Raw genomic sequence first — 24875 nt, 5'->3', positions numbered from 1 at the left:
TTTATGTTTTTTCCACAACGAAACATTAAAAGTTTCGACCATCATTTAAAACTTACCACAATATTTGGGATAAGATGCTGTACCTACAGTTTTTAGGAGTAACTTTATGTATTGTAACTTGTTTCACACCAGGGTGGATTAGTGTGTAAAATTCTCCATTTCAAATACGTAACCATATTTTCTCGATTCGTTGAAAATAGTCTTAAGCTTATGTTCGCTTTTCAACCCAGGGCTAGGACACTGTGTGCTCTCCTTCCCACAAAACCGTCCACAATGGCCTCCGCAAACATCAGCGAAAGCATCCCGTTCTACGACGTGTTCGGCTATTACGAATGGACGCTCACGTTGGCCGATCCGCGCACCAAAGGCTGGCCGATGGTCGACTCCCCGATGCCCACGTTCGTGTGCGTCTGTATATACCTCTTTCTCGTGTGGATCGGGCCAAAAATGATGCGAGAGTAAGTTCTGTGCGAAAGTTCTGAAAAGTGTAGGTTCGAATTTAATTCTCGTTTGTTGCGTCGCAACTTTCTTTGCAGCCGGAAACCGTTCGATCTGACGTCGCTACTTGTGCCATACAACCTGGCGATGGCCCTGCTCAATCTGTATATCTGCCTGCAGCTGTTCGTCGGGTCGACCATGCGCCGGTACAGTTACATCTGTGAGCCCTGCCGGCAGAGTTTCAATCCGGCCGAACTGCGAGTAAGTTTACCTTCTTGTGCTGTTATTCAATCGCTAAAATATTAGTAGAGGTGCCATCAGTTTGTATCATTATAATTTTAAATAAGAGACTCTCGCAAAGGATCACTACCAACAATATTTGTTGTTTTCTTGAACTCTGAAAAGAGCAAGGTTTAGAGTTTCGCTTTACATTTTGCGACACAAGGTCCCAATAATAGTAGCTAAATCATATGTTAAAAATACATTTAGAAGACTATAATAGCGCAAGACAAGTTAAATTAGAAGCAATCAATAAACTTATGCTAATAGTATTCTTATATCCCCGAAAATGTAGATCTGGTTGCAAATTCCCTTTCCATGCAACTTGTCAAAAACCACACGCAAAAGAGCCGACAAATTATACACGAGTACGCCGAAACGCATTCGTCTGCTGGTGGTAAAACGAAAGCTCTTAATGACGTACAGTTGAACCGTCGAAAGGCATGGCAAACACGAAGAAGGGGGTCATCAAACTTGACCGACGAAAACGGCCGCCCCAAAAGGACCTGACAGACGGGTGCGACGTGCAGGGGTCAGGACCTGGCTAGCCAGTTTCAGCTTCTTCTACTGCCGTGTTGTTCTTCCCTGGCCCCGCGAAACCGAGCGCATGATTTATCAGTTCATCCTGGTGTTGAACAACCTGTTCGCCCGGTTCAGGGTTTCGGTTTCGGTTGCGCTTTTATTATATTATCACGCGCATACGTTGCGGCTTTTCGGGCATGATATCCCAATTCTGCGGACTCCGGTTCCGCTTTTGAACCGGACCATCGAATGTCTGGTTAGTTTCCTACCTTCGTCCGGCATGTACCTGACCTCCGGGAGGAAGGAAGGAAGGAGAAATTAAAAGGAAAAACCCGATCTGATACGTCATACTCCTCCCCTCGGTATCCTCGGTTGGGAGCTTCGGGTGAAACTCAAACCTTTAGAAAAGGGATTTCACTTTCGTTCCTACTAAAACAACTCTGATCCTTCGCCTTACGTAGTTTCTCACGCGATCACCGATCAGCTAAAGGCGATGGTTTCACTTTTCGTTCGCAAGGCTGCTTTGATATTTCCTTGAGTCGCTTGTAATGTAACGCTGCAAACTAGTTGACTAATTTGCATTTCATTTCTTACTGCGTTTTATAGATCGTCGACGCCGTTTGGTGGTACTATTTCTCCAAGGTGCTGGAGTTCTCCGATACATTCTTCTTCATTCTGCGCAAAAAGGACAACCAGCTGACGTTCCTACACGTGTACCATCACAGCACGATGTTTTCCTTCTGGTGGATCGGGGTCAAATGGGTTCCCAGCGGAAGCAGTAAGTAATGCATTGTAGTGAAGTGAAAACTGTTATTGTTTAATACAATATAAATAATGCATTTTAAAGAATATCGAATCATATTCGGATCTATTTAATGGTGAGAAAATGATAAAATTGCATATGAAACCAGACACGTTCCTTTTTCATAAATATTCACCAACGACTTGACCATTGTTGACACATCCTCTACTCAATCAACAGAAGCTGAAAGCAACACTAACTTTCGATAGCCATATTTAAATATGTGTAATATAAAATTTTACTGTTATTGATGTTGTACACAGTTCAATCAAGAGGAAAATTGCCGCTACGAAGTTAAAATACACGCATTAATCCTCTGCCAACATCCTCGAGACGATCATTCGGAAGCATTAACGTACGAAATCATTACCGCAAAGATAAATGGTCGTTCATTATGAACCGACCTATTATCCTTTCCTTTGAACACGGGCGATAAGGTTTATTAATAATAGTTTAAGCACATTATTTCTGGGGTGTAATGATAATGCTTTGCTTCGTTTCGTTGTTCGTATATTTATATTCTACGAAATTTCTTCTCTGGTGCGATAGGGACGCCCAACATTGGATATCTTATAACATTTAATGGCACAATTTACGACACTCTCTCATTCTGCTTTGCAGCGTTCCTTCCGGCGATGGTCAACTCCTTCATCCATGTGCTGATGTACACATACTACGGTCTGGCCGCGCTCGGGCCGCACATGAACAAGTATCTCTGGTGGAAGAAGTACCTCACGATTCTGCAGTTGGTATGTGATTGATTTCGTCTTTCCACAAACCGAGCAACCCTACTGATCCCCTGCACTTCATTTGCTTCCCTCCCCGCACAGATCCAGTTCACCGTCGCCATGATCCTCGGCATCAACGGTATCATCACCGGGTGCGAGTTTCCACTCTGGATGCACTACACCCTGATCGGGTACATGATCTCGTTCATCGTGCTGTTCGGCAACTTCTACGCCCAGGCGTACCTGCAGGGCCGACCGATCCAGCAGTTCGAGATCAACTGCATCGACATGGGTGCGATCAAAAAGGACAACTGAGCCTGCCGGACGGCCGTCAAACAAGTGGTTCCACCGCCATTTGCAACTTCCGTCGGATTCTGTGTTTTGTACATTTATCTCTCTCCCCGTGTCTCGAAAGGGTGTTCTACTTTCTACCTATCACTCTTCCGTTCTGTTACGTTTATACCAATAGGAAATAAAGTAAAATCTGGATTATAGTTAAATTTATTTGCCATTTTTGTATCACAATGATAAACTACTGCGAAATCCTTCTATCGATGAAGACTTTGGGGACATCAGAGATCAGCGTCTATGCTAAGGACCCAGCTAAACTATTCGAAATAATGTCACCCATCCTGATTCATGTTTGTGTAACTCTATTGATGTTTCGAGACGAACAGTACGCAAAATTCCAATTAAAACATTAATGTTATTAGATTCGATTAGATTAGATTCATAAGCTTCCTAATCACAAGTATGTGATGTAATTAATATGGAATGAACATTTTAATTTTAAATGTGCTACATTCGCGTAATCTTTGATCTTATTACTGCTAACGACGACAAAGAAGAAATTGATAAATTTTTGATGAAACCCTTACCTAAAAAGATAAATTAGGATAGTTAAATATACAGTTTGATTATTTTTATACCATACTAAATTTTGCTGTTATCAGCATACTGCAAAATAATGCATTCTTATTTGTGTAAAATTTTAACTTGTGTTGAGAAGAATAACATGTACAATTTTCTTAGATTATTTCATTTCAAATTCACCAAATTTTCAAGGACATTTAATTGTATTTAAAATATATTGACAGCTCACAATACCCCAACATGCGCTATACACGATCACGTTTAAATAACGATCACCTTACTCTTGGTTGTCTGTTAACATACTTTATGGTGGTGTCCTCTGGTATATTAATAATTATAAAAATAATAATAATATTTAGGTAATATAACCATTAAAAAAAACACACACACATTCGCCCATTAAACCATTTAAAAAGATGCATATTTAAATTCCCTACTCAAATGAAACGGTTCGAATGAAGCTGTACTGTTGGTGCTTTAAAATCGTAAACAATGTGTTCATCCGGGCGGCCGCATCGCGACCAGTTCCACATCTCGAGATGCCGAACACTCACCGCTGGACCGCCATGAATGAATTCATGGAATGCCGCGTGCGGTGGTCATGATCTTGACAGCGTCGCGGGGTCACTCAGCTCGCGTCACCGTCCGTCCATACGCACACGGAACAACAGACGAAAATAAATAAATATAACCCTCGGCGCAGTGCAATCAACTGATGCGCGGCACTGGACGGTAGCGTCGAGTTTCGATTTCGCGACACATTTGGCAACTCGCGATCGAACCAGACCAACCGGTCGAACTGGGCAGGGGAGGGGGAAACAAAAAGCGGCATTGTGGCGGCGTCAGCAAAAACGCACTATCGAACCCGTGTGTGCGCGTAGGAAACGTCGCCCGTCAGCGATATCGCGTAATAATTAAAAAAAAAAAAAACAACAACACACACATATTCCCAACACCGCGGGGTGGGAAAAGAAAGTGTGCCCACCTGTCGCATTGTGCGTTCGCCTAGTAAGATCCAAAGTAAAACACAAACCAGGCGAATTTGTTCCCGATCGTTTTTGGACGTCGATCGCAGTTTGCTGTTTCCAGTGTTTGCGTTCCGTACGATGGATTATAGATGGCAGGCTCTTTCTTAGGCCGTGACCCGTGACGTAGGAAGCCACCTCCCGTCGAGACAGTCTGCAGCGGTTGACAGTGTCATCGGATTTTTTCACCCTCAACAGCGATAGTGTGTCATCATCAGCCGCATCGTGCGATCATACTTTTAGGGAGGAAGAGGAGTTCGTGATCATCGATCCGCAACAGCACGCGCCATACCAAAGGGTGTGCCATTTGGGTTGAAACCGGACGGAAGTGTGTGGCATAGTGTCCCGCCCAAAGATGGCATTCTTCGTCTATTTTGTAACGATATGTTTCTTCACGTACCACCTGATTCGGTTGATACTGTGGGCCGCCCTCGATTCGGATATTGAACTGTTTGTGCTCTCGAAGCTGGGCAAACCGATCTGTAAGTAGCCATCGGCACATCCGGTGCGGACCATCGTTCTACAATGTTCTATCTCTCCCCCAACATCGCACAGCTTCACTGCGTGGGAAAGTTGTATGGATTACGGGTGCGTCGAGTGGGATTGGGCGCGACCTGGCCATTGCGCTGGCCAGGAACGGTGTGAGGCTGTGCATTTCCGCACGAAATATATCGGAGCTGCTTAAGGTGAAGCAGGCTTGCATAGGTAAGTGTTCTCCCTTACGTAGCAGAACACATGGCCAACATTAAGATATCTTTCTTTTTATCTTTATCGCGGGACCAGCACAATCGAACGGAAGCCTCGGTCCGAACGATGTGTACGTGCTGGAAATGGATATGCTGCATGTGAACCATCACAACGACTACTTCAACATGGTTCTCGACCACTTCAAGACGGTGGACGTGCTGGTGAACAACGCTGGCCGGTCGCAGCGCGCGGCCTGGGGCTCGATCAACATCAAGGTGGACCGGGAGCTGTTCGAGCTGGACGTGTTCGCCGTGGTGAACCTGTCGCGCATAGCGCTGGACTTTTTCGTGCGCAACTCGATGAAGGGCCACCTAGTGGTGACGAGCAGTGTGGCCGGTCTGATCGGTGCCCCGAACTCGGGCACGTACACCGGTGCCAAGCATGCGCTTCATGTAAGAATGTCGAACGAAGGGACGAATCTCAATCTCGTTGCAATACTTCCCTTAACTCTCCGTTTTCGTTCCCTTACCAGGGTTACTTCGAGTCGCTGCGGAACGAATACCCGAACGTAAACATTACGATGTTCTGCCCCGGACCGACGGCGACCAACTTTCTGCAGGAGTGTTTCACCGATACGCCCGGCGCGGTAAGTAAACGCCGATGGTGTCGGGAAGCTCTTCACGACACGAGGACCCTTTGCGTGACAGTTTCTCTTCCGTGTCTTTGGATAGAAATACAACCAACGAGTTCAGCCGACCGATCGACGCATGACGAGTGAACGCTGTGGCCACCTGTACGCGATGGCAATCGCCAACAAGACCCACCTGAGCTGGGTCGGCACATTCCCGGTCAATATGATACTCTACGTTGCGCTCTACTATCCGAATTTGAAGCGGCTGTAAGTAACGATTTAAAGAAACATTAATTAACACTTTGTTGACGGGCACTTTCTGTCAAAAACATGCTGCAGCTGGCGATCTAAGTATGCTTGTATCGATTTACTCTAGTCCGTTTCCCACGAGTATTATTAAGAAAAATAAAGCCGAGAAAAATCGGTAACGAACGACAATACGAAATGCTAAAATAATGCAATGGAATGTGGGTATCAAGAAGTGTTGTCAACAAAGTGTTAAAAACAAGTGTGTCATCAAGGTGTTAACCTAGCAACCGACACCAGAGGATCACTCAATAACGATCACATTTGCTTCGATTGTTTTCACAGCCTGCTGAAAATTGTTGGCGGAGAGCGTCTGCAGCGAATCCGCGATAGTCGGTAAATTGGCGCTAAAAATGAAGCTTCGAAAATCCGGAGCAGAACTTACTAACAGAACACCTGCAACACGGCGTGCACCCTGCGCATTCCATCAACGCCAGCCGACCAAACGCAGCAACCAGGCACTGCACCATTCGAAAAAACGGACTTCTTCCGGATCAGACGGATGTGACGTGAACGTGAATTTCAACCTCCGCCGTTCCAAGGCAGCTGGGCTTCCACTAAAAAGCGGACGATCAATCAGTACTTTCATTCCACGCATTCATCGTTTGCTGTTGAGATGGTATCATTTCCTTTTTCGATCAGGTTCGCCAAATCTGTCGCATTTAGCAGTTTGTGTGTTAGTTTACGAAAAAATATTTACAATTTTGTTATAGTAATTTAATTTAAATACACAATAATTGTTTTTGTTTTGCGCACATGTGCAGGCTACAGCAACTAGAAATACACCGGTGTAGAAATTCATTGTAGAATAAAGTAATATTAATCAACGAAGAGAATCCAAGCATGATTTCTTTCCGGAACGATCAGAGCTCGAAAAAGACAAGAAAACACAAGAATGAATCATTTCACTTAGTAGCTAGCATTTTATTAAACCATGATTCATTGTTTTTATTTGAATTTCTTTCTCTCTGGTTCTCAACCGCCATCCTTCCTCTCTTCTATCTGCCTTTGTTGGTACACATCCATCCGTTTTGGCCCAATGCAATGTGCGGGTTGCTCCGCCTGCGTTTTCGGAACGTTCCGTGTTTCCTCTCGCCCAAAACGAGGGCTTATCGTTATGCGGGGAACGGTGTCCCTCGCATGCCATAGCAGCACACGGTAAAGGATAACGAAGCTCTTCTGGAAATACTGGCCCCCCAAAGAGCATCCGCGACCTGGTACGACGCACTGATGTGTGTCTGCGTGTGTGAAAATGATTTTAATTGGAATCTTAAGAAAAAGGCGTGCCCGAGCGGGAAGAGGAAACAATCAAAAATTCCTTTAGAGTTTAGAGCGGTTCCTACGGGTGATGCAAGAGGTCCTTCCCAGCGGCCCTTGTGTAGGGCACGGCTCCCCTCCCCCTGTATCAGCATAAAAACATCACATCCGGAGAGCGCAAACACACACACAATTTGGAACCATTGACGCGCGGAACAGCATCATTGTGTCTACTTAACAGCGTACTATTTTCAGCTTATCACTTAACGAGCGCACGAGGAGAAGGAGATTGTGTGATTAATGTTTTGTATGTGTGTTGTTTTTCTTTTTGTTTTCTGCCGTGTTCAATAGTATTTATATGTTAATAAATATAATTTGTTCGTTACGGCTAGTGTTTTGCCATCCTTAAATCTTCCTTAGGCGACGTGCCATCGTTGGAGGCATTTTTAGTTCCTTCAATCCGTCCATCCCACCGTGCCTTTCTTCATATATAGCGCGCTTAATATTTTGGTGCTCCATTGTTTTAAGAGCAACTTTGTGTAATCATGGGTGTGTGTGTGTGCTAATGTGATTGCGCATGCTTGCAAGAAGTGAATAAGTTTCTCGTACTCCTCCGATCTTGCTCTTCACTTTTGTAAGCCCTAACGATTTTCGTTAGCAATAGTTTAATTGTTTTGTTTGTTTGTTTAATTTTGTTTTTCTCTATAATACACTCAATCTATAAATACGACTTAAATGTTACCGCACCGCATGCATCATCCTTTTTTTGTTATCGATTCCTTCCGCGAATTGGGGGAAACGCCACTCGCGGGTGATTGGCCTCTTACTAAACACATACATTCGAAAACTCCCTGCAAGGGGCGTTCCACCGTTGGAAGTTTTGCTAACAGTTTAACAGTGTTCCTTCCGAATTTGCACTTTCCTCTCCGCGTAGTTTCGGGGATGTGGTGGTCGATAATTGTATTCTTTCCGTGACCGGGTTTCTGTCCTCATCCGTTACTTGGCGTCGCGAGATATTGCTACCCATACGTGCGGGGGAGTTTTTTGTTTCTTTTGTTCTGTTAAATTTATTATAATAATCGAACCTAATACATCCTAACGCAAAAAAACATACAGAAGACAGACAGACATTCACATAACTAAAAACACACTGAGAGATTGAGACTGATCCCTCCAAACCTGTGCTCCGTTTGCCGGTTGTTTCTGTTGTACAAACCGCATACGCTCACTCTTTCTCTCTTTCTCTGATTGCCCCAGCTTTCCGGTGTCGTAATTTTCGGGTTCTTTTTTCCTACTTTGTACATAAACATAAGTATGTATAATATTAATTTAAAACTAGCTCTCTCGCGATCGCAATGAACGGTACACAATCGGTGAGTGATTACATGATCATAATAGGGGAGATAAGAGGGTTTTGCTATAATGGTACACGGTACGAGCGCAGACCTTTACTTCGGTCTACATCCTGGTCAAGTTAAGCGATAATAATAATAATAATAATAATAATATAGGTCGCGATTCTTTACTTTTTTTTTCTATACAGTTCATTATAACCCAACACAAACTAACCACTATCCCCGCGTCGAAGAACAGTGCCAGTTTGAAGGGCGCTCAATGCGATAGGTAGTGGGGTTTTAGATACTCTGTGTGTGTGTGTGTTTGTGTGGAATTATCGGTTGCATTCCAAAAACCCTAGAATTTTGTTCCACTTTCCCACTCCAATTTCCGCGAAGCATCATCGTTTCTTTTACAAACTATGCATATGTGAGTGTGTGTGTGTGAGTGTGTATCCCTACGCTGTAAATGTATTAGATACTGATAAAAACTATCAAATTGCTCGAAGAACCACGGAATCACGCACGTCCCGAGCTCTTTTCCTACAGTATGATCGCGTTGTTGCTCGCTGCCATCAGACCACCGGGACCACCTCCTCCGCCCACCCCGGGACCCTTCTTGCCGGTGCGCCGCTTGCCACGTATCTTACGCACGTACGCCTTGATGAGCTTCTGTATTTTTATCGGGTTAATCTCGCCGGTTCGGCTGTGGCAGATCTAAAACAACAGAAAGCACGAAAATAAACCAAACGAATTGGTCAGGTCAGAAAGGTCAGAACGCTATCGGGCGCGATGGAATGCAAAGTAATACACCTACCTTCGGTACGGCCCGACGCATTATGTCTTTGTATTCGTCTTTGTTGATCTGCTTCTTGTTGTAGTAAGGTTTAATGACCAGCTTCACCTCTTCGACGACACGCTCGAGGCGGTTGAGTTTCTTGAGGTACTGCAAAACAGTAGCGGGTCGGATTAATAAATACTTTTTTGATGATAAGCACAAACAAACAGACAAACAACACCCCGGACGTACCTTCTCCTTGACCGTCAGCTTCGAAGGATCTTCCTCGTCCCCGGCGTCAGTTTTTTGGTTTGCTTTACCTGTAAAGAAGTTTGGGCATGAGCGGATTGATTTTTATGTAACTTGATTTACGGGAATATAAATGCACAGCCATTAGCCATGTCGCAACGGCGGTTAACACGTTAAGCGCTATGCGCAAATTGCACCGCTTTCCGTTCTGCAAGCAATTCGTAGAAACGCCGGCTTACCTAACGGGCTGTGTCGGTCCAAGCAGACCGACGCCGGTTTACGGGAAAGAACACTGTCGGCCCCATGGGACCGACGTAGCGCTTAACGTCATTCCATTAACCTTACTTTCTACATATTTTTTAAAATATTCTGTGGTGTTTGCACAAGACATAAAAATGGTTGTTGGATATATTTAGCTACCTTTTTATCCAGAAAGGCCCTGGCTTCTTAGTTCAGCAGACATAAATCAAATGAATTATTGTGAGTGTGTCATATGTACTATCAAATTAAAACAAGCAAAAACTGTCCTCTTTATGCCAATGGAATGCCGCAAACCTTTGAATTTGTGAAACAATAACGATAGAAGTCGAATGAAGGAACTTGTTCTTAAAGTATTTGAAGACATGTGTACTATTCCTGTTACCGATACGTACCTCCCTTCGAGCGCCTGTGCTGCCCTCCTTTGCGTTCCCGCCTGCTCCGACCGGTGGCGCCAGTAGAGTTGTTGTGGTTCGGTGACGAACCGAACAGCGAATCGAACTGATTGGTGGACTTTTTGGCCGCCTTCGTATTCGGCATCTGCTTCGAGGTCGATGGTTTGTAACCGTGTTGCTGCTGTTGGGAGCCCGAGGGCCCATTGTTGGCCGCCGACGACTGCTGCTTGCCGCCGTGCGAATGGTGAGGAGGGGGCGGTGGCGAGTCGAGCAGATCCACACCGCCGGGCGGTTCGAAGAGGTCGTCAAAGTCGCTCGCACCGGGCGAGTACGGCGAGTCGGTGGGATTGAGGAAGTCGCCGACGAATTTGTTGCTGGTCGTGCCTGGCTGTTGCTGCTGCGGGCCACCGGCCTGGGCCGCGGAGGAAGAGCCCGGTAGTGGAAGCTTCGAGATGAGGCTGTTGCCGGCCGACATGAAGTCGTCGAAGATGACGTCCGAGTCGGAGTTAGCGCCGGATGCGTCAAGCCGTCCGTCCGAGCCGCTGTTGTTCACGACGTTCGACGAGCCGCCGCCGGTGAGGACGAGGTTGCTCAGGACTGTCACCTTACCGGCGCCACCGTTCGAGACACCGGGTCCTGCGTTGTTGTTGCTGCCGCCGCTGGCGCCGCTGTTCTGGCGGGTCGACTTTAGCGTCATCGGTTGAGGAGGTGTACGCGATTCAATCATTCCGCCGTTCAGTGAGCCATCGTTAGCAACGCCAGAGGCACCGGAGTCGCCCATGCCTTCCCCGTCGGCCGCACCACCACCAACTCCGGCCGAACCCTTCTCCTGGCGCTCTTCGTCCGAGAGCCGGGCAATCGAGAGCGCATCCGATCGATCCCGTCCCTGGCCAGGGGGCGGCGACGGTGACGGTGACTTGGTTGGCTCGAACGGATCGTACACGTCGGGTGATGGCGATTGGGGCGCTGGTTCGGGTGGAGTGTTTGGCCCGACGGTGGTTGTACCGGCGCCACCGAGCATCCCACCGTACGTAGCGACCATCCCCAGCGCTGCAGCAGCCTGGGCCGACGATGCCGAGCCGGTGATTTCTCCCACCACCGCCGCTGCCGCAGCATTTGCCGCCTCCTGCCGATCCGGGCTGTCGTCCTTCGGTTCGTCCAGATCGCCCGGATCGTACAGCGGGTTGACGGGACGCAGGTTGGAGGATTTCGTCTTGACCTGCATCGAAAACTTGGGAGCCTGCTGGAGGGTCGCCTTGGAGGAAAGATGTCCCGGTCCCCCACCGGCGGGGAACCCAGGTGGCGTTTTCGGACCAAACATATCATCGTCCGGGGATGGCCGACGTGCGTCCGGTGGCGTTGTTTTACGAACACCACCACCCGTGGCTCCACCACCTGCATTTCCGGCACCGCCCGCTCCTCCAGCATTCATCGGTCCGAGCGGACCATCAACACCGAGCAGCAGTCCCAGTGATTGGCCGAGGGTGGTGGTTCCCTCCGGGCGCTTTTCCTGCGATCCGCTAGTACCACCCTGACCGGACGGTAGGGCTCCCTCCGCAGTGCCCACTGTACGTCGGTTTTCCTTGTCCTTCTCGGTGTCACTGTCCGATAGCACGATGACGGCCTTAGGCGAAGGGGTAAGCACGCGGAACGGTGACCCATCGAGGTCGATAATGACGACCGGCTTCGGACCAGGTCCGTCCCCAGCACCAGCTTTTCGTTGCGCACGCTGCTTCCGCCTGACTGCAGCAGCTTCATCCGAGCGCTTCGACGTCTTTGTCGACTCGGTGGCGGTCGTACCCCGCTGGCGCTTGGAGGACGTGGAAGAGGAGGTGGTCGCTTCCTTCTGACGCTGCTGCTTGGACGATCCCAACCGCTCGCTGGCCGCTTCTCCTTGGTGATGATGATGATGGTGATGATGGTGATGATGGTGCCGTGAATCCGATCCCTTCCCATCCGCACCACCTCCACCCGCTGCGGTCGACCCGGCCGTCGCCGTTGATCCGCTCGCCCCACCCGTCGCCGCACCGTCTTTGTTCTTTTCGCTAAAGCTAACACTTACAAGAATATTATCACCCGATGCAAATACTTCCTTCGAGGGCTGCAGACCGCCACTCTTCTTGCCGCCTTCACGTGCCGCCTCCCGCTCCCGACGTCGGGCCTCCTTGCGGGCTTGCTTACTGCTGCGGCTTCGGCCGTCCTTGCCCCCGTTCAGCTGCTGCTTCTTCTTCGCCAGCGCTTCCTCGTTCGTGAGGATCACCGTCAGGTTGGCGGCGGCGGCGGCCGTCGCGACGGCATTGCTCGCACCGTTCGTTTTCGGCAGTGGCGGGGGCGGTGGCGTCCACGAGTCTCGATCACGCGATCGCTGCCGATGGTGGTGTTGCGTGGTGCCTTTGGTGTACCGATCCGCTAGCAACGACGAAGAAGTTGGAGGCGGGCTGCGCGATTGCGAGCGCGAACGGGAACCGACCGGCGACAGGGACGTCCGCTTACGATCCTTCTTCTTCTTGGCCTTCTTTCCCGTCGGCAGCGGTGGTTGCGGTGGGGGAGACACACTGCGACGTTTGGTTTTCTTCTTCCGACCACCGCCACCAGGGTCGCCTCCTTTGTGGCCACCACGGACACGTCCGCCACGCACACCGATCGCCGGGCTGCGGCTTCGACTGCGAGGGGTTCGACTTCTGCTGCGACTCCGACCGGCCCCGGGTGACACGAGCCGTTGTTTGTTCTTCCGCTTGGCCTTCTTTTTCGCGCGCGAAATCCTTCGATCCGTGTTCGGCGGAGGGGATCGTGATCCGCGGGACCGTGAGCGGGAACGTGAGCGTGATCGTGTGCGGGACCGTGATCTGCTGTCGGCGGCGAACGAGCGTCGCAAGCTTCCGCGGCGTCCCGCGAGAGGTCGGCGATCCAGCGAAAGCGATCGTGAGCGGGACAGCGACCGTGGCGATCGGGCACCACCACCATACCGTCCGCGCATCGGAGGCGGAGAATGAGGCGACAGTGATCGAAGCGGCATCGGGCGTCCACCAACTCCTCTCGAGCGCGACCGTGACGACGAGCGACCACGGAAGGGAAGCGGCGATCGGACACCACCACCAGCCGGCGATCGGCCACGATGGCGCGCGGGCAGTGGGGAAAGTGAGCGTCTCCTCTGTGAACCGCCGTAAGCGCGGTCACGTGAACGTGCCCTTGCCGCTGGAACCGGCTCGGGTGAAAGGGAAAACGATACGTCACGACGGGTGCGATCGCGAGAGCGGCTCCTGGACGGCGAACGTGTCCGCGAACGACGCTTCGGTGTAATGTCCCGCCCGAATGGGTCCTTGTAGATACGGGGCCGCTTCTCGGCGATGATCGAGCGAATGTCGTACCGAGGCAGTTCCTTTCGCTTCGGACGTCGCTGCCGATTCCGACGCTCGGTGTTTGTGGATTTCCCTTCGCCACCGCTCTCCCGCTGCTGCTCATCACCCTCGTCGCCACCTTCCCGTCGTCCCGACGAACGCCTCCGCGAGCCGGAGTCCTTGTCCTTCTCCTTCTCCTTCTCCTTGTCCTTCTCACGGTAATTCCGTTCGCGACCGCGCTTCGTGACCTTCTTGAACGTCAGCTCCTTCCGTTTCGCCCCGGAACCGGACGCTTTCGAGGTCGAGGCTTCCACCGAAACCCCTCCTTCCTCGGGGAACGCGTCATTGTCCTCTTCGTCCTCCGAAATAAGCTCCGTGTCCATTCCATCGATGCCAGCCGAATCGATGGCACTACCCTGGCTTCGGAAGCGCGACGATGCGGCCAACAGCATTCCCCCGCCAGCGCCCGCACCCGATGTACCCTCGCCAGCATCGATCAGATCGCGTCGTTCCTGATACTTCTCGTCCAGGCAGGGCGTGTAACTACGATCATCTTCCCCTGCCGGACCGCTGCCGGAGTTGTTAGTAACCACGTTAGCTACACGGCCCGGCGGACCAAAGTTGGCGGTAGCGATTGCGGATGCCGCAGCCATTGCGGCCCCGGACGCCCCCAGTGCCGCCACGAGCGATGTGGTGAGGGGTGGCGTCAGGGCATCGAGCCCGTCCACCCGATTTGGACGCCCATCGAGGCCACGACTGGAATCGGCTTCGATTTTCTTCAGCTCATCATCGCTCTCTGAGTCGAACTCATCCCGGGCCGGTGTTCCGTCGTCCTCTTCGTCGTCATCCTCCTCCTCGTGCTCGTCCTCCTCTTCGTCTTGACCTTGGCTTGTTTTCCTCCTCACCCTTCTTCCCCCAGCTTCCACGCCATTTGCCGCCACGGTGTTACTATTCGAGCTGGCCATTTGATGATCCTGCGGTTCGCTTGCTGGTGGCGGTGTCGCCGCTCCCGGGTACATCGGTTCCCCGTCGATATCGTCATCGTCGAGCTGCACCAGATCTTCGTCGCGCTCGCCCGCGAACCGATCGTCCTCCGTTTGACCTTCGTCGTCGGTGCGCTGCTCGGCATCGAGCGGATCGTACGGTTGGTTGCCGTCGTCGCCACCCTTCGCGTACTGGAGCGTTTCCGATGAGTAGACGGAAAAGTTCGGACAATTGTTTTCCGCCGCGGACGAAGACGAGCTCGTGCTCGGTGGCGGTGGTTCGGCGTCCGCATTGGCATCGTCATGTGCCAACCCTTTCGGCAAACGACCCGCGGCCGAGACAGTCTTGTTGTTCTTGTTCTCCTGATCGCTATCCTCCTGCTGATCCTCATCTGGTTTGTTCCCGCTGGCAACGGTCGTTGTCGTTGACGCCACCTTGCTACTCACCGGTCCTGCATCGGACGGCCCGGGAAGCCCACTGTTTGAGTAGCTGCTAGGGCCAGCACCAGCACCACCAGCACCGCTACTTTCTCGTTCTCCCGTACCATTCATGGACTGGTGACTGGTGGAAGAGGAAGAATTATTGCTACCCGGTCCAGCAGAGCTTCCCGGTGTGCTGTTTGCCGTCAGCTGCGTGCTCGTACTGTCCGACGTGTTGGCCGCCGACGTTATCTGACCCTCGCCGTTACTGGAACCCGTCGCAGTCGTCGCCGTCGTTGCCGTCGTGGTTGTTGAGCGCCTCCCCGTCGAGCTGGAGGATGTGGGGAAAATAATTCTTCCACCGGCAATACGAACGTTTCGTAGACCTTCGCGGGAATGCCAGCGCTCCTGGCTCTCGAGGATGCTACCAAGCAGGTCCCCGGCGGTACTCGAACCACTTGCCCGGTTCAGTGTTGGTGTGCTGAAGCTTTCGAATCCACTTTTCAACGCTCGCCATCGACCAACGCCATTGCGGAGCCGCGGTCCAGACGATCTGCTCGCCACGAGGGTAGATCCGCCGCCTCCTAAACCTCCACCACCACCCGTGCTGCTACCCTCCTCATCATCGTCATCGTCACTGAAGTATTCCAGATCGTTGCGGCCACCGAAAATCTTTAGCGGCGCTATACCGGCGCTGATCCGTTGCCGCTGCACGCCATCGCTATCCATGTTGGTCACCCGGATCAGCTCACCACCGACCGCCCCACCATCTGTAGCTCCCACCGTAACGCCCAGTGCACCCACCAAGCGGTTCCGGCTCCGGTTTCCGAGGATCGTAGTGGAGGCTGACTTGCGGCGCTTCGCACGCTTCTTGCGCAGTTTCCGCAGCGTGCTGTAGAGTTTCTTGCGCTTGATTGCAAACTTGTGTCCCTCGCCCCCGCCGCCCCCATTGTCGTCGTTGTCGTCCACGTCGTACTCGGAGATGATCATGCTGAGAATTTTCCTCCGCGTTCGACGGCGTCGTTTCCGCTTGACCGTCTTGCGCGCCCGGGGTGCAGCTGCTACCGCGACTAAACTGCTGCTGCTGCTGCTTCCACCGTGTGCCGATGAACCAGCTGCCAGGCGGCGTGTCCGAGCGGTGGCCACCGTTGACGGTCCAGCACCATCCGGTGAGCTTGGGGCAACGTTCAACCGGACGGCGGCGGCTGCCCGATTGAGGATGGCCGCTCGTATGCGTTCGCTCTGACGTGTGCGGACGATCCGGGCCGGACTGTGTATGCGCTGGCGCAAGCGGGACTCACGCATTCCACCTATTTCGTTCAGATCATTTAGCAGATCCTGCAGCTCGTTGTCGTCCTCGTCGGAGCCGGACGCGAAGCAGCAGTCGCAGTACCACGAGCCGGAAGGTATCTCGAGCAGGGGCGGATTGAGACACTCCATGTGATAGCCCAAGTTGCACGAATCGCATAGCAGCATCGTTTCCTCACTGTGCGCCTGTCGACACACCTCGCAGTACGTCAGCTCGTCCGGCTCCGGGGGCACTCCTCCGGCAGCAACGCCCGCCGTTGCCGCCGCGTCACCTAACCGATCTACTCCTTCCTCATCGCCGGACGGCTTCGGTGGTACGTGGTACACTGCGACGCTTCCCTTCTGCAAGTCCGTGTCGCGGAAAATGTTGATGACGTCGAAGGACTTTCGATCGATCGGGCAGGTGGACACATTGTTTGACCATTCTTTGATGCACGGCGCACAAAACATATGCTCGCACACTTGTGGTACCCCGACCTGCTGGTTGTGTAGCGATAGGAGACAGATAGGACACTTTTCGCAATCGCTGCTACTGGCGCTTCCGCTCGACTCGTCCGAGGCGTACCCGAGCTTGCTGGCTAGCACGGCCGCTACCGCGTCCTTGTCACCCTTTTCCAGCAACTGCTCCTCGCTGCTGTTCCAGTCCGATTCCCACTCCGAGCTTTCCGATGCCAGGTCGAGCTTGGCAACGGGGACGGTGCGTCGCCGACTCGGTCCCGCGATGGGCCCACTGCCGCTACTGTCGTTGTCACTGTCGTCCTCGTCCGCCAGCACGGTTCGATTGCGTAGTCTTCGGGTTCGCCCGGTCGAGGTCGACGGAGTTGCCCCGACCGGCACCATCATCACTGGCACCACCTCGTCCTCCGTGTCGGTCGTCATCGCAGGTGCAAAGGTAGACGTTTGACGTTCGCTAGAATGCTCCGCCTGCTTCACACTCTCGGTGGTGTATGCTTAGCTGTCCATCAAAAACTGCAACGCACCTTCCGCGATCGGTTTCCCAGGAGAAACTTGATTCCACGACCACCCGGACACAGCACAGATCGGTGACAAACACTAGCGACGATTTACGGGAGTTAAAATGTTTTACTTTCTTCCACTATTGCTGCTTCCTTTTTGGTTCGTGAACCTGCGTCCGATGCAGTTTCTCTTTGAGCAGCAAGACAAAAATGGCGATTTTGGCTGGTGTGGGTAGTGGTGAGTAAGCCGACCTGCACCCAGCTGATCCCGTAGTTCGCCGAATTCCAGTTATTCAGTATCGGACCCAGCGCCGACTGGAAATCAAACGTACGTTTCATCTGATAAATTAGTTTTATAAAAATCAAGAAATGTTGATGAACGCTGATATAAAATCCGTTCTGTCTAGTCTTCAAACAACAACTCGAGCCCATTTTGTTATTGAAAATACCTCAGGACTCTGTTAGTCCAATCCTTGCACCAAGTTCCATTAATTTGTTTTGGCTGGGAAACGTCTGATGGCAAACGTCTTTCAGACGTTACAACCGTCCAAGATATCAGGTATTCTTGAAAATAGTACCCTACAGGTAAAAAGTGCTATAAAACATACATTTTAAATATCATCTATTTATTATAATATTTTACATCGTTTGTTTGGTTGATAAATTCACAATGTTTTGCTTTTTTTCACGGAAAAACTAAGGGCTTTTCAAAGGGATATTCGGAAATGTCATATATTTTGACGTTTACCGTGGACATAACAATCAAAGACCGAGCACGCTGTTTTTCACGTTTGAAGTTCCCATGCTTTTATTCACTAGAAATAACACAATAAATTAGCCTCCAACCATGTCTCTTACATTGCGGCAGTTTTCCCCCGACGGCAAGTACTGTGCATACATCGGTCAGCAAGGTAAATTCGTCGTGCACGATGTGGAAGCCAGCGCCGTTCATCAGGTTTACACGCCGAACTTGCACCTCAACGCACCGTGCACGAGCTTCGCATGGATCCAGACTGGCAACAACGAGAGAACCACTCCAAAAGGAAAGTCGAAGAAATCACGACTAAGCTTGGCAGGACAGTTACTAGTGGCTTTTGGCACCAGCAAGGGTGGAGTTGCATTCTACAGCCTGGCGACAGGCTCCATAGAACACACCTGTAAAGGCGATGGACATACGGCTCCCATCACGGCGATATACTTCAACGCGGAGCACGACTCGGATCGCATCTACACGGCCGGTGCCGACGGAAAGGTCATCGAATGGAGCGTCAGCAAGTGCGCCCAGCGCAAGGTGCACAAGATTGGGGTGGAAAAGTTAACCTGCGTTATGGCGCACGCTGGATCTATTCTAACCGGCGCGAAACAGCTAACACTATGGGATCGCGAAAGTGATCAAACGGTGCGCACCCTCGTCGGACATACTTCCAACACACAACTACTGCACCCTATCATTGTCGGTGTGGACGAAGACGCAGTAGTGTACGCATTGTCCGGCTCGGCAAACGACCGCAACCTGTCCCTGTGGTCCATTACCGGTGAGGAAAAGAATCCGATCGCTTACTTCGCGCTGGACGACGTTCCGGAGTATTTATCCCCAAAGCTCGTCGGTAACAAGCTTCACCTAGTGGCCGTATCGCGGACGGGTGTGTCGCACTACTTCGTGCGAGATATGGGCAAACTGAGCACCAAGAAACCGTACAAAGCTTCGCACATGTTTGAGGTGGCCATCGATTCAACGGGCCAGGAAACGAAAGTGGTCGACCGGTTGCCCGTATTTGTTGCCACGGTGCAATATTCTCCACAGCAAGAGCAAATTCTCCTCGGGTACGGCACGGAGGCACACTTACGCTTTGAGCAGGTAACGATCGAGGACGACGTTAAGTGGAATGTTATTATCCGAGAACCGGTCAAGTTGATAACCGGTAAAGCAAAGGACGGGGACCTTAAAACGAAAACGCCTCTCGTCGAAGATGCGGAGTACTTGAACCCGGTGAATGCGAATAAAAAGTCGGTCAAAAAGGTAACGTTACGCCAGGTGGGGTTTGTCGCGCCAAATGTTCTAATAAACTCAATACGATTGTAGGTTGAAATTCCAATGGAAGTGCGACTGGAGAACCTTTCTCTGCTGCCGGACCGCAGCGGAACGAAAACGAAATCGGGGCAAAAGAATATGATTCATCTGCTGGTACAGGGACTCCACAGCAAAGATGCCGACCTGCTACGGCTAGTTTTCTCTAACAACGACCCAGAAGTAATTCAGCAAACGATCCAGCGCATGCCGTCCCAATATGTGAGCGCTCTTTTGAACGAGCTTTCGCATATGATGCAAATGAAAACGATGCAGTACGTATTGATACATATTTTTTTTAACTTTATCCGTATCTAAACTCTACCCAATCCATTTTTGTAGCGTTCAAACGGCCGTCTGTTGGCTTAAACATCTTATCAGCATCCACTCAAGCCAGATGATGGCACTGGGGTCATCAAACCTGTTGGGTGAATTCGCCACCTGCCTCGGAATCATCGAGTATCGCGTGGAGCATTTGAACTCCCTTTCCAGGTAACGTAGGGCTTTAAGTGTTTTATCACATGTTGTCTGAATCGAATATTGTTTGTTCCTTTTAGACTACGCGGTCGTTTGGGATTACTTCTTGAACAAATCGATCGTAACAAGCAAACGGTAACACCGGAAGATCAGGCCAACACCAACGTGCTTGTGTACCAGGAGGGTGACGATTCCGATGTGGATTCGATGCTGGGAAAGGAAGGTATCGAACAGCCTGAGTCATCTAACGAAGACATGTACGATGACGAGGATGTCGACGATGTCGATGACGACGATGACAATGAAGAGTACGATGAAGACAAAATGTCAGCCAACAGGAACGGTACTACGCCTTTGTTACGCCAGAATGGTCATGGGGTTCACAAAAAAGATGCGAGCGATGACGATGAAAGCGAAATGGAAGTTTCTGATTGAGTATCATCAGATTCCAGTTTATACAATAAATTAAGAATTGTAGCTATTCAACTTAAGGATTTGGCTTTTCGTAAGAAGACGACAGAAAGCAAACGAAATTACGTAAGGAATACATTTATTAACGAAAATCATGCATCATGTTACAAAACGATCAAGTTCAATATTTGGGAATGAGTATTTATGAGGTCATATTTAAATTATATTCAAGCTGACAAAAAAGAAGTTTTGTGTTTAACCCAACACGATAATAATCCATAAAGCAAAACAGTGATGGAACTAATTTCCCTGAATGATGTTAATAATAATGGTAATAATAGTTATCAGGTAACGTAGTGAAGCGAACAAACGGCTTTTCTAAATCTCACTTACAGCTACACGCTTGCGTTTGCTGGAGGTGATTAATTCATCGTCGCGTTTGCGCTTCTGCGAAACAACAATATTATTATTTTCGCGGGGTATTCCGGGTACTACGATGGCACAGTCCTCCTGCAGTCCTGAATCCGTGTCCATCTCACGAAACACAGCATCCAATTCGTTCTCCACTGCCGATGGATCGATGGTTCCAACGGACCAAAGATTCTTCTGCTGAAATTCGATTGCTGCTATTTGAAGCTGCTTTGTCAAAGTGCGCTTAATGACGGACTCATCCAACTGCTTTTTGCGCTCCGATATAGCATTTAAGGATTCCTCAATGGTGCCGCGCACGAACAACCGAAAGATGTGCACCTTCTTCAGCTGCCCAATACGATGCGCTCGATCTTCCGCCTGGAAATCCGCCTGCGGGTTGAAATCCATGTCGTAAAAAATGACGGTGTCGGCTGCAACCAGATTGATGCCCAGACCACCGGCGCGCGTTGACAGTGCGAAAATGAACTTGTCTGAATCGGGGTGGTTGAATGAGTCCATTCGTTTTTGCCGTTCCTCGATAGATGTGCTTCCATGGATAACGCAGTACTCATAACCGCGATAGTCGAAGAAGTCCATCAGAATGTCCAACATCATGACGAACTGCGTAAAAATAAGCACCTTCGATCCCCGCTCTTTCAGCCTTTTTAGCAACCTATCCAGCACGATCATTTTGCTGCTGTATTCCACAATCTGTTCCGTGACTTCATTGCCGTGCTCGGTCGGTTCGGCTCCAGGAATTAGATACGGATGGAGCGTCGATTGTCTAAGGTACGGAAAAACGTTGGATATACGGTATTGCCCGAGAAAGCCATTAGATTTTAAGATCTGAACGTCTCTCTCAAGTATTTTTTTCGACCACACGCAGATCTCTTCCGTGGGTGGAATGAACAGAGTTATGCGAACTTTGGGTGGAATATCGGGACACACTTCGCTCTTAATCCGTCGTAGCATGAGTGGTTTCAGGAGGTTTTGCAACCGGCGCGTCTGCTCATGCTGCGGATCGATACAGTCCTCCACCTTGAACCAGCTATCGAAATTGTCAGCACTGTTGAAGAACAGTGGCATCAGCAGATTCAGCAGGGCCCACAGTTCATGCAGATTGTTGTGGATTGGTGTACCGGTCAGCATGATCATACCTTGAATGTGGCACACACGCAACGTTCGAGGGAAAAGTGTATTCTCATTCTTTGCCCGGTGGCCCTCGTCGATGATAGCGTAGTGGAAGTTGATTCTTGAAAAGTAAAATTTATGACGAACCAAAAACTCGTAGCTCGTGACGACCACGTTCCATGAACGTCGTGTAGCTTTTAGCTTTTTAAAGATCTCTTGTTTCAGGTCACCAATTGCGTGCGCCCTCAGGACATTCGCTGAGGGAAGAAATCTTGCAAATTCCTTTATCCAATTATCGATTGTAGTAAGCGGCACAACCACTAGAAAAGGACCCTTTAGTTCACTGCAATGATTTTCAAACTTAGTACACATAGCGTTGCCGCCCCAACAATTATAAGCACACCACTTACCGAACATTCATCAGATAACCGATCATGGAAATGGACTGAATGGTTTTCCCGAGCCCCATCTCATCGGCTAAGATGCCATTCAGACCATTTTGGTACAGGGAAATCATCCAGTTGAGTCCTTCTACCTGATAACCCCGCATCGTACCTTCTATGTACGAAGGAGTTTCATCGAACACGGTATCATCGGGCGAATTGCTGCGGACATTTTTTATGTTTTGCAATGGTTTCACACCGGCTTTTTTCTGGAATCCAGGTTTTTTCTTCTTAATTTCCCGCATAAAACCAGCAAAACCAGACAGTTTCTTTTCGAGAAATTCTAGCTGTTTCGCCCGGTGTCTATACAAATCGTCCTGAAACTCTTTCCGTTCCACGAAACGCCTTTCGGCCTCCGCCTGTTCAATGGAAGATGGTTGCGGAACGTTTTCCAAGGCATTCTCTAGCGGCAGCATATTTTCCTGAATATCCTGTTTAAGAAACAAGAAGAAATTTTATGATATCCATACAACTACACTCACTTGATCATGTTTTACCGTGTTCGATTCCATGTTAGTAGAGCAGTTGCAGCAAACTGTGAAATCATGTACGAACAAGCAACGCAAAAGACAACTGAGGTTTGGCGCGAAAATGGTTGCTTGGTAGTGTTGGCAGAATCGGTATTCGGAAGATTTGAAGACTCGATCCCCAAGGGGTTCTAAAGGATTGAATCTAATTTGATAATTTTGGATCAGGTTTGATTCATTTGGGATTAGAAAAAGCATCAAAGAGCAACCCAACGAGAAATTTTGGCGTCATTTTGATGTAAAAGAATTCTCTTGAGACCTGATCGCTCTTCTTTTCAGAAGTGTTTTACACCTTCTTTTGCAGCAGATTTGCTATGCAATTTTGGATGTAAAACACTTCTGAAAAGAAGGGTAAAACAATTCTCTTGATACTTGCGGGACACCGCAAAAGAGAACTGTTTTGACAACGTGACTGTGCAACGTGTTTATAACACCTATTTCTGGCTATACGCGTAAAAAACGTATACCCATTCGTAGTAGATTATATGAGCTGGGTTCAGGATATCTTTTCTTTCCCATAATAATTATTTTCATACAGGAAAATATTTTTGATTGTTTTATTATTTTGATACATCTATAATATTATATATATATATCGTCCGGTTCGGTAGGCAATCAGGGGAAATGTTCAGAAATCGTCCGACGCCTCCTCTGGTTCGTGCTGGCAAACAGCGACCACGGATCGTAGCAGGCTCCTTCGATGTACGATGTGCAGCACCACTCCGTCATGCCCAGTGAAAACACGTAGAATGCATTCATGTTTATTTCAAGCCGCTTCTTCCTCCTTGTCGAGACACTGAAATGTGTGAAAAGCACGGACAAATCATCATCAGTAAGAACTCTCTGCTGTGGGTTCTTACACACGTACTTACTGTCTGATGCGAGTTAACACGGCCCCGGTTAACCACCCCGAGTCGGTCAATCCAAGCGCTGCTATCGAACACTGGCCACCGATACTATGTTACAACCGGTAACAACCGATGATCGCCGCGAAGTCCGTTGGCCACCGACCAACTATTTACACTGCGTTGCAGTTTCTATACCTGTCGATGAGGGTCATCGTCCCTTCCTGTTTTCGAATGCTTGCTAGTTGGCCAGACTTGCACAGTAAACAGTAAACAGTAAACAAACAAAGGTTTGACAGCCAGTACCTCTTTCCACTGCGGTGCCTCCCAAAACAAATTATTGGTAGGTTATGAGGTGTCCATGCCTACCAAAAATACACTCGGCAAGGTTCTTTTAGGTAGGCATGGATACCTTTGGTAGGCAAGTGCAGCAGGGTTCTCCTTGGGAAGTCTTCTTCTTCTTGGCGTAACGACATCGTGGTCATGCATGCTCGTTAAGGGCTTACGAGACTTGTTTTCTCTATTGTACGTGGATAGTCAGTCCTCTCGTACAGGGGAGGATCCTGTCTCGGTTGGGATTCGAACCCACGTCGTCGAGGTGGTGAGCCCCGGCGCTCATGGGCCGATTTTCTAACCGGTGCTACCGCTCGGCTGTCGTGCACCCCCGCGAATTGTTAGTTGTGAATTGATGTGGATTCAGATTAGGATAAACGAATTCCAGGCCGACATTGACTGTTTTACATCATATCGCGACTGCTTCATGGATAGGGTTTCGGATGTGGGGTTTCGAGTGCCTCTTGTAAGGAAAAGATTCACCCACCACTAGAATGAATTCACACGGTTTCTTTCAAAACTCCTCAGCGCGAACAAAAAAACTCTTTTTTGTATGGGACGAGGCCGGCCAAGGTAAAATTTTACTAACTATCGTTTCGTTTTGTTTTGAGAAAAAAAAACCTATGTTGGAACGGGTTTGGCGGGAAACATCGGTTTTCCGG

At 49.7% G+C, this 24875-nt stretch overlaps 5 protein-coding genes across 5 annotated transcripts; 3 read left to right on the top strand and 2 right to left on the bottom strand.

Annotated features, from left to right (window-relative positions):
• The first annotated feature begins 273 nt into the window (after positions 1-273).
• On the top strand, positions 274-3084 carry LOC131266916 (elongation of very long chain fatty acids protein 4-like). Its single transcript, XM_058269609.1, has 5 exons — positions 274-458; positions 537-699; positions 1846-2017; positions 2663-2790; positions 2872-3084. Exons 1-5 carry the CDS (start codon positions 274-276, stop codon positions 3082-3084), a joined length of 861 nt encoding a protein of 286 aa, XP_058125592.1.
• Positions 3085-4360: 1276 nt separating this feature from the next.
• Positions 4361-7114, top strand: LOC131272763 (dehydrogenase/reductase SDR family member 7). The gene is made up of 6 exons (XM_058274614.1): positions 4361-5149; positions 5223-5372; positions 5451-5806; positions 5887-6000; positions 6086-6252; positions 6577-7114. Exons 1-6 carry the CDS (start codon positions 5023-5025, stop codon positions 6629-6631), a joined length of 969 nt encoding a protein of 322 aa, XP_058130597.1. The 5' UTR covers positions 4361-5022; the 3' UTR covers positions 6632-7114.
• Positions 7115-7211: 97 nt separating this feature from the next.
• Positions 7212-17739, bottom strand: LOC131260694 (serine/arginine repetitive matrix protein 2-like). Its single transcript, XM_058262487.1, has 4 exons — positions 10563-17739; positions 9913-9980; positions 9700-9828; positions 7212-9599 (listed from the first exon to the last, which is right to left on the bottom strand). Exons 1-4 carry the CDS (start codon positions 17488-17490, stop codon positions 9426-9428), a joined length of 7299 nt encoding a protein of 2432 aa, XP_058118470.1. The 5' UTR covers positions 17491-17739; the 3' UTR covers positions 7212-9425.
• A 590-nt stretch (positions 17740-18329) lies between these two features.
• On the top strand, positions 18330-20802 carry LOC131258457 (WD repeat-containing protein 43). Its single transcript, XM_058259782.1, has 4 exons — positions 18330-19587; positions 19651-19910; positions 19978-20127; positions 20193-20802. The coding sequence occupies exons 1-4, from the start codon at positions 18415-18417 to the stop codon at positions 20545-20547; spliced, it is 1938 nt and encodes a 645-aa protein (XP_058115765.1). The 5' UTR covers positions 18330-18414; the 3' UTR covers positions 20548-20802.
• On the bottom strand, positions 20652-23064 carry LOC131258456 (probable global transcription activator SNF2L1). Its single transcript, XM_058259781.1, has 3 exons — positions 23006-23064; positions 22476-22939; positions 20652-22408 (listed from the first exon to the last, which is right to left on the bottom strand). The coding sequence occupies exons 1-3, from the start codon at positions 23018-23020 to the stop codon at positions 20902-20904; spliced, it is 1986 nt and encodes a 661-aa protein (XP_058115764.1). The 5' UTR covers positions 23021-23064; the 3' UTR covers positions 20652-20901.
• Positions 23065-24875: the final 1811 nt, after the last annotated feature.

The sequence above is a fragment of the Anopheles coustani genome, chromosome 3 (assembly GCF_943734705.1).
Source record: "Anopheles coustani chromosome 3, idAnoCousDA_361_x.2, whole genome shotgun sequence".
Taxonomy (NCBI): Eukaryota; Metazoa; Arthropoda; class Insecta; order Diptera; family Culicidae; genus Anopheles; species Anopheles coustani.
The sequence above is the reverse complement of the archived record's forward strand: the minus strand, read 5'-3'. Positions and strand labels throughout refer to the sequence as shown.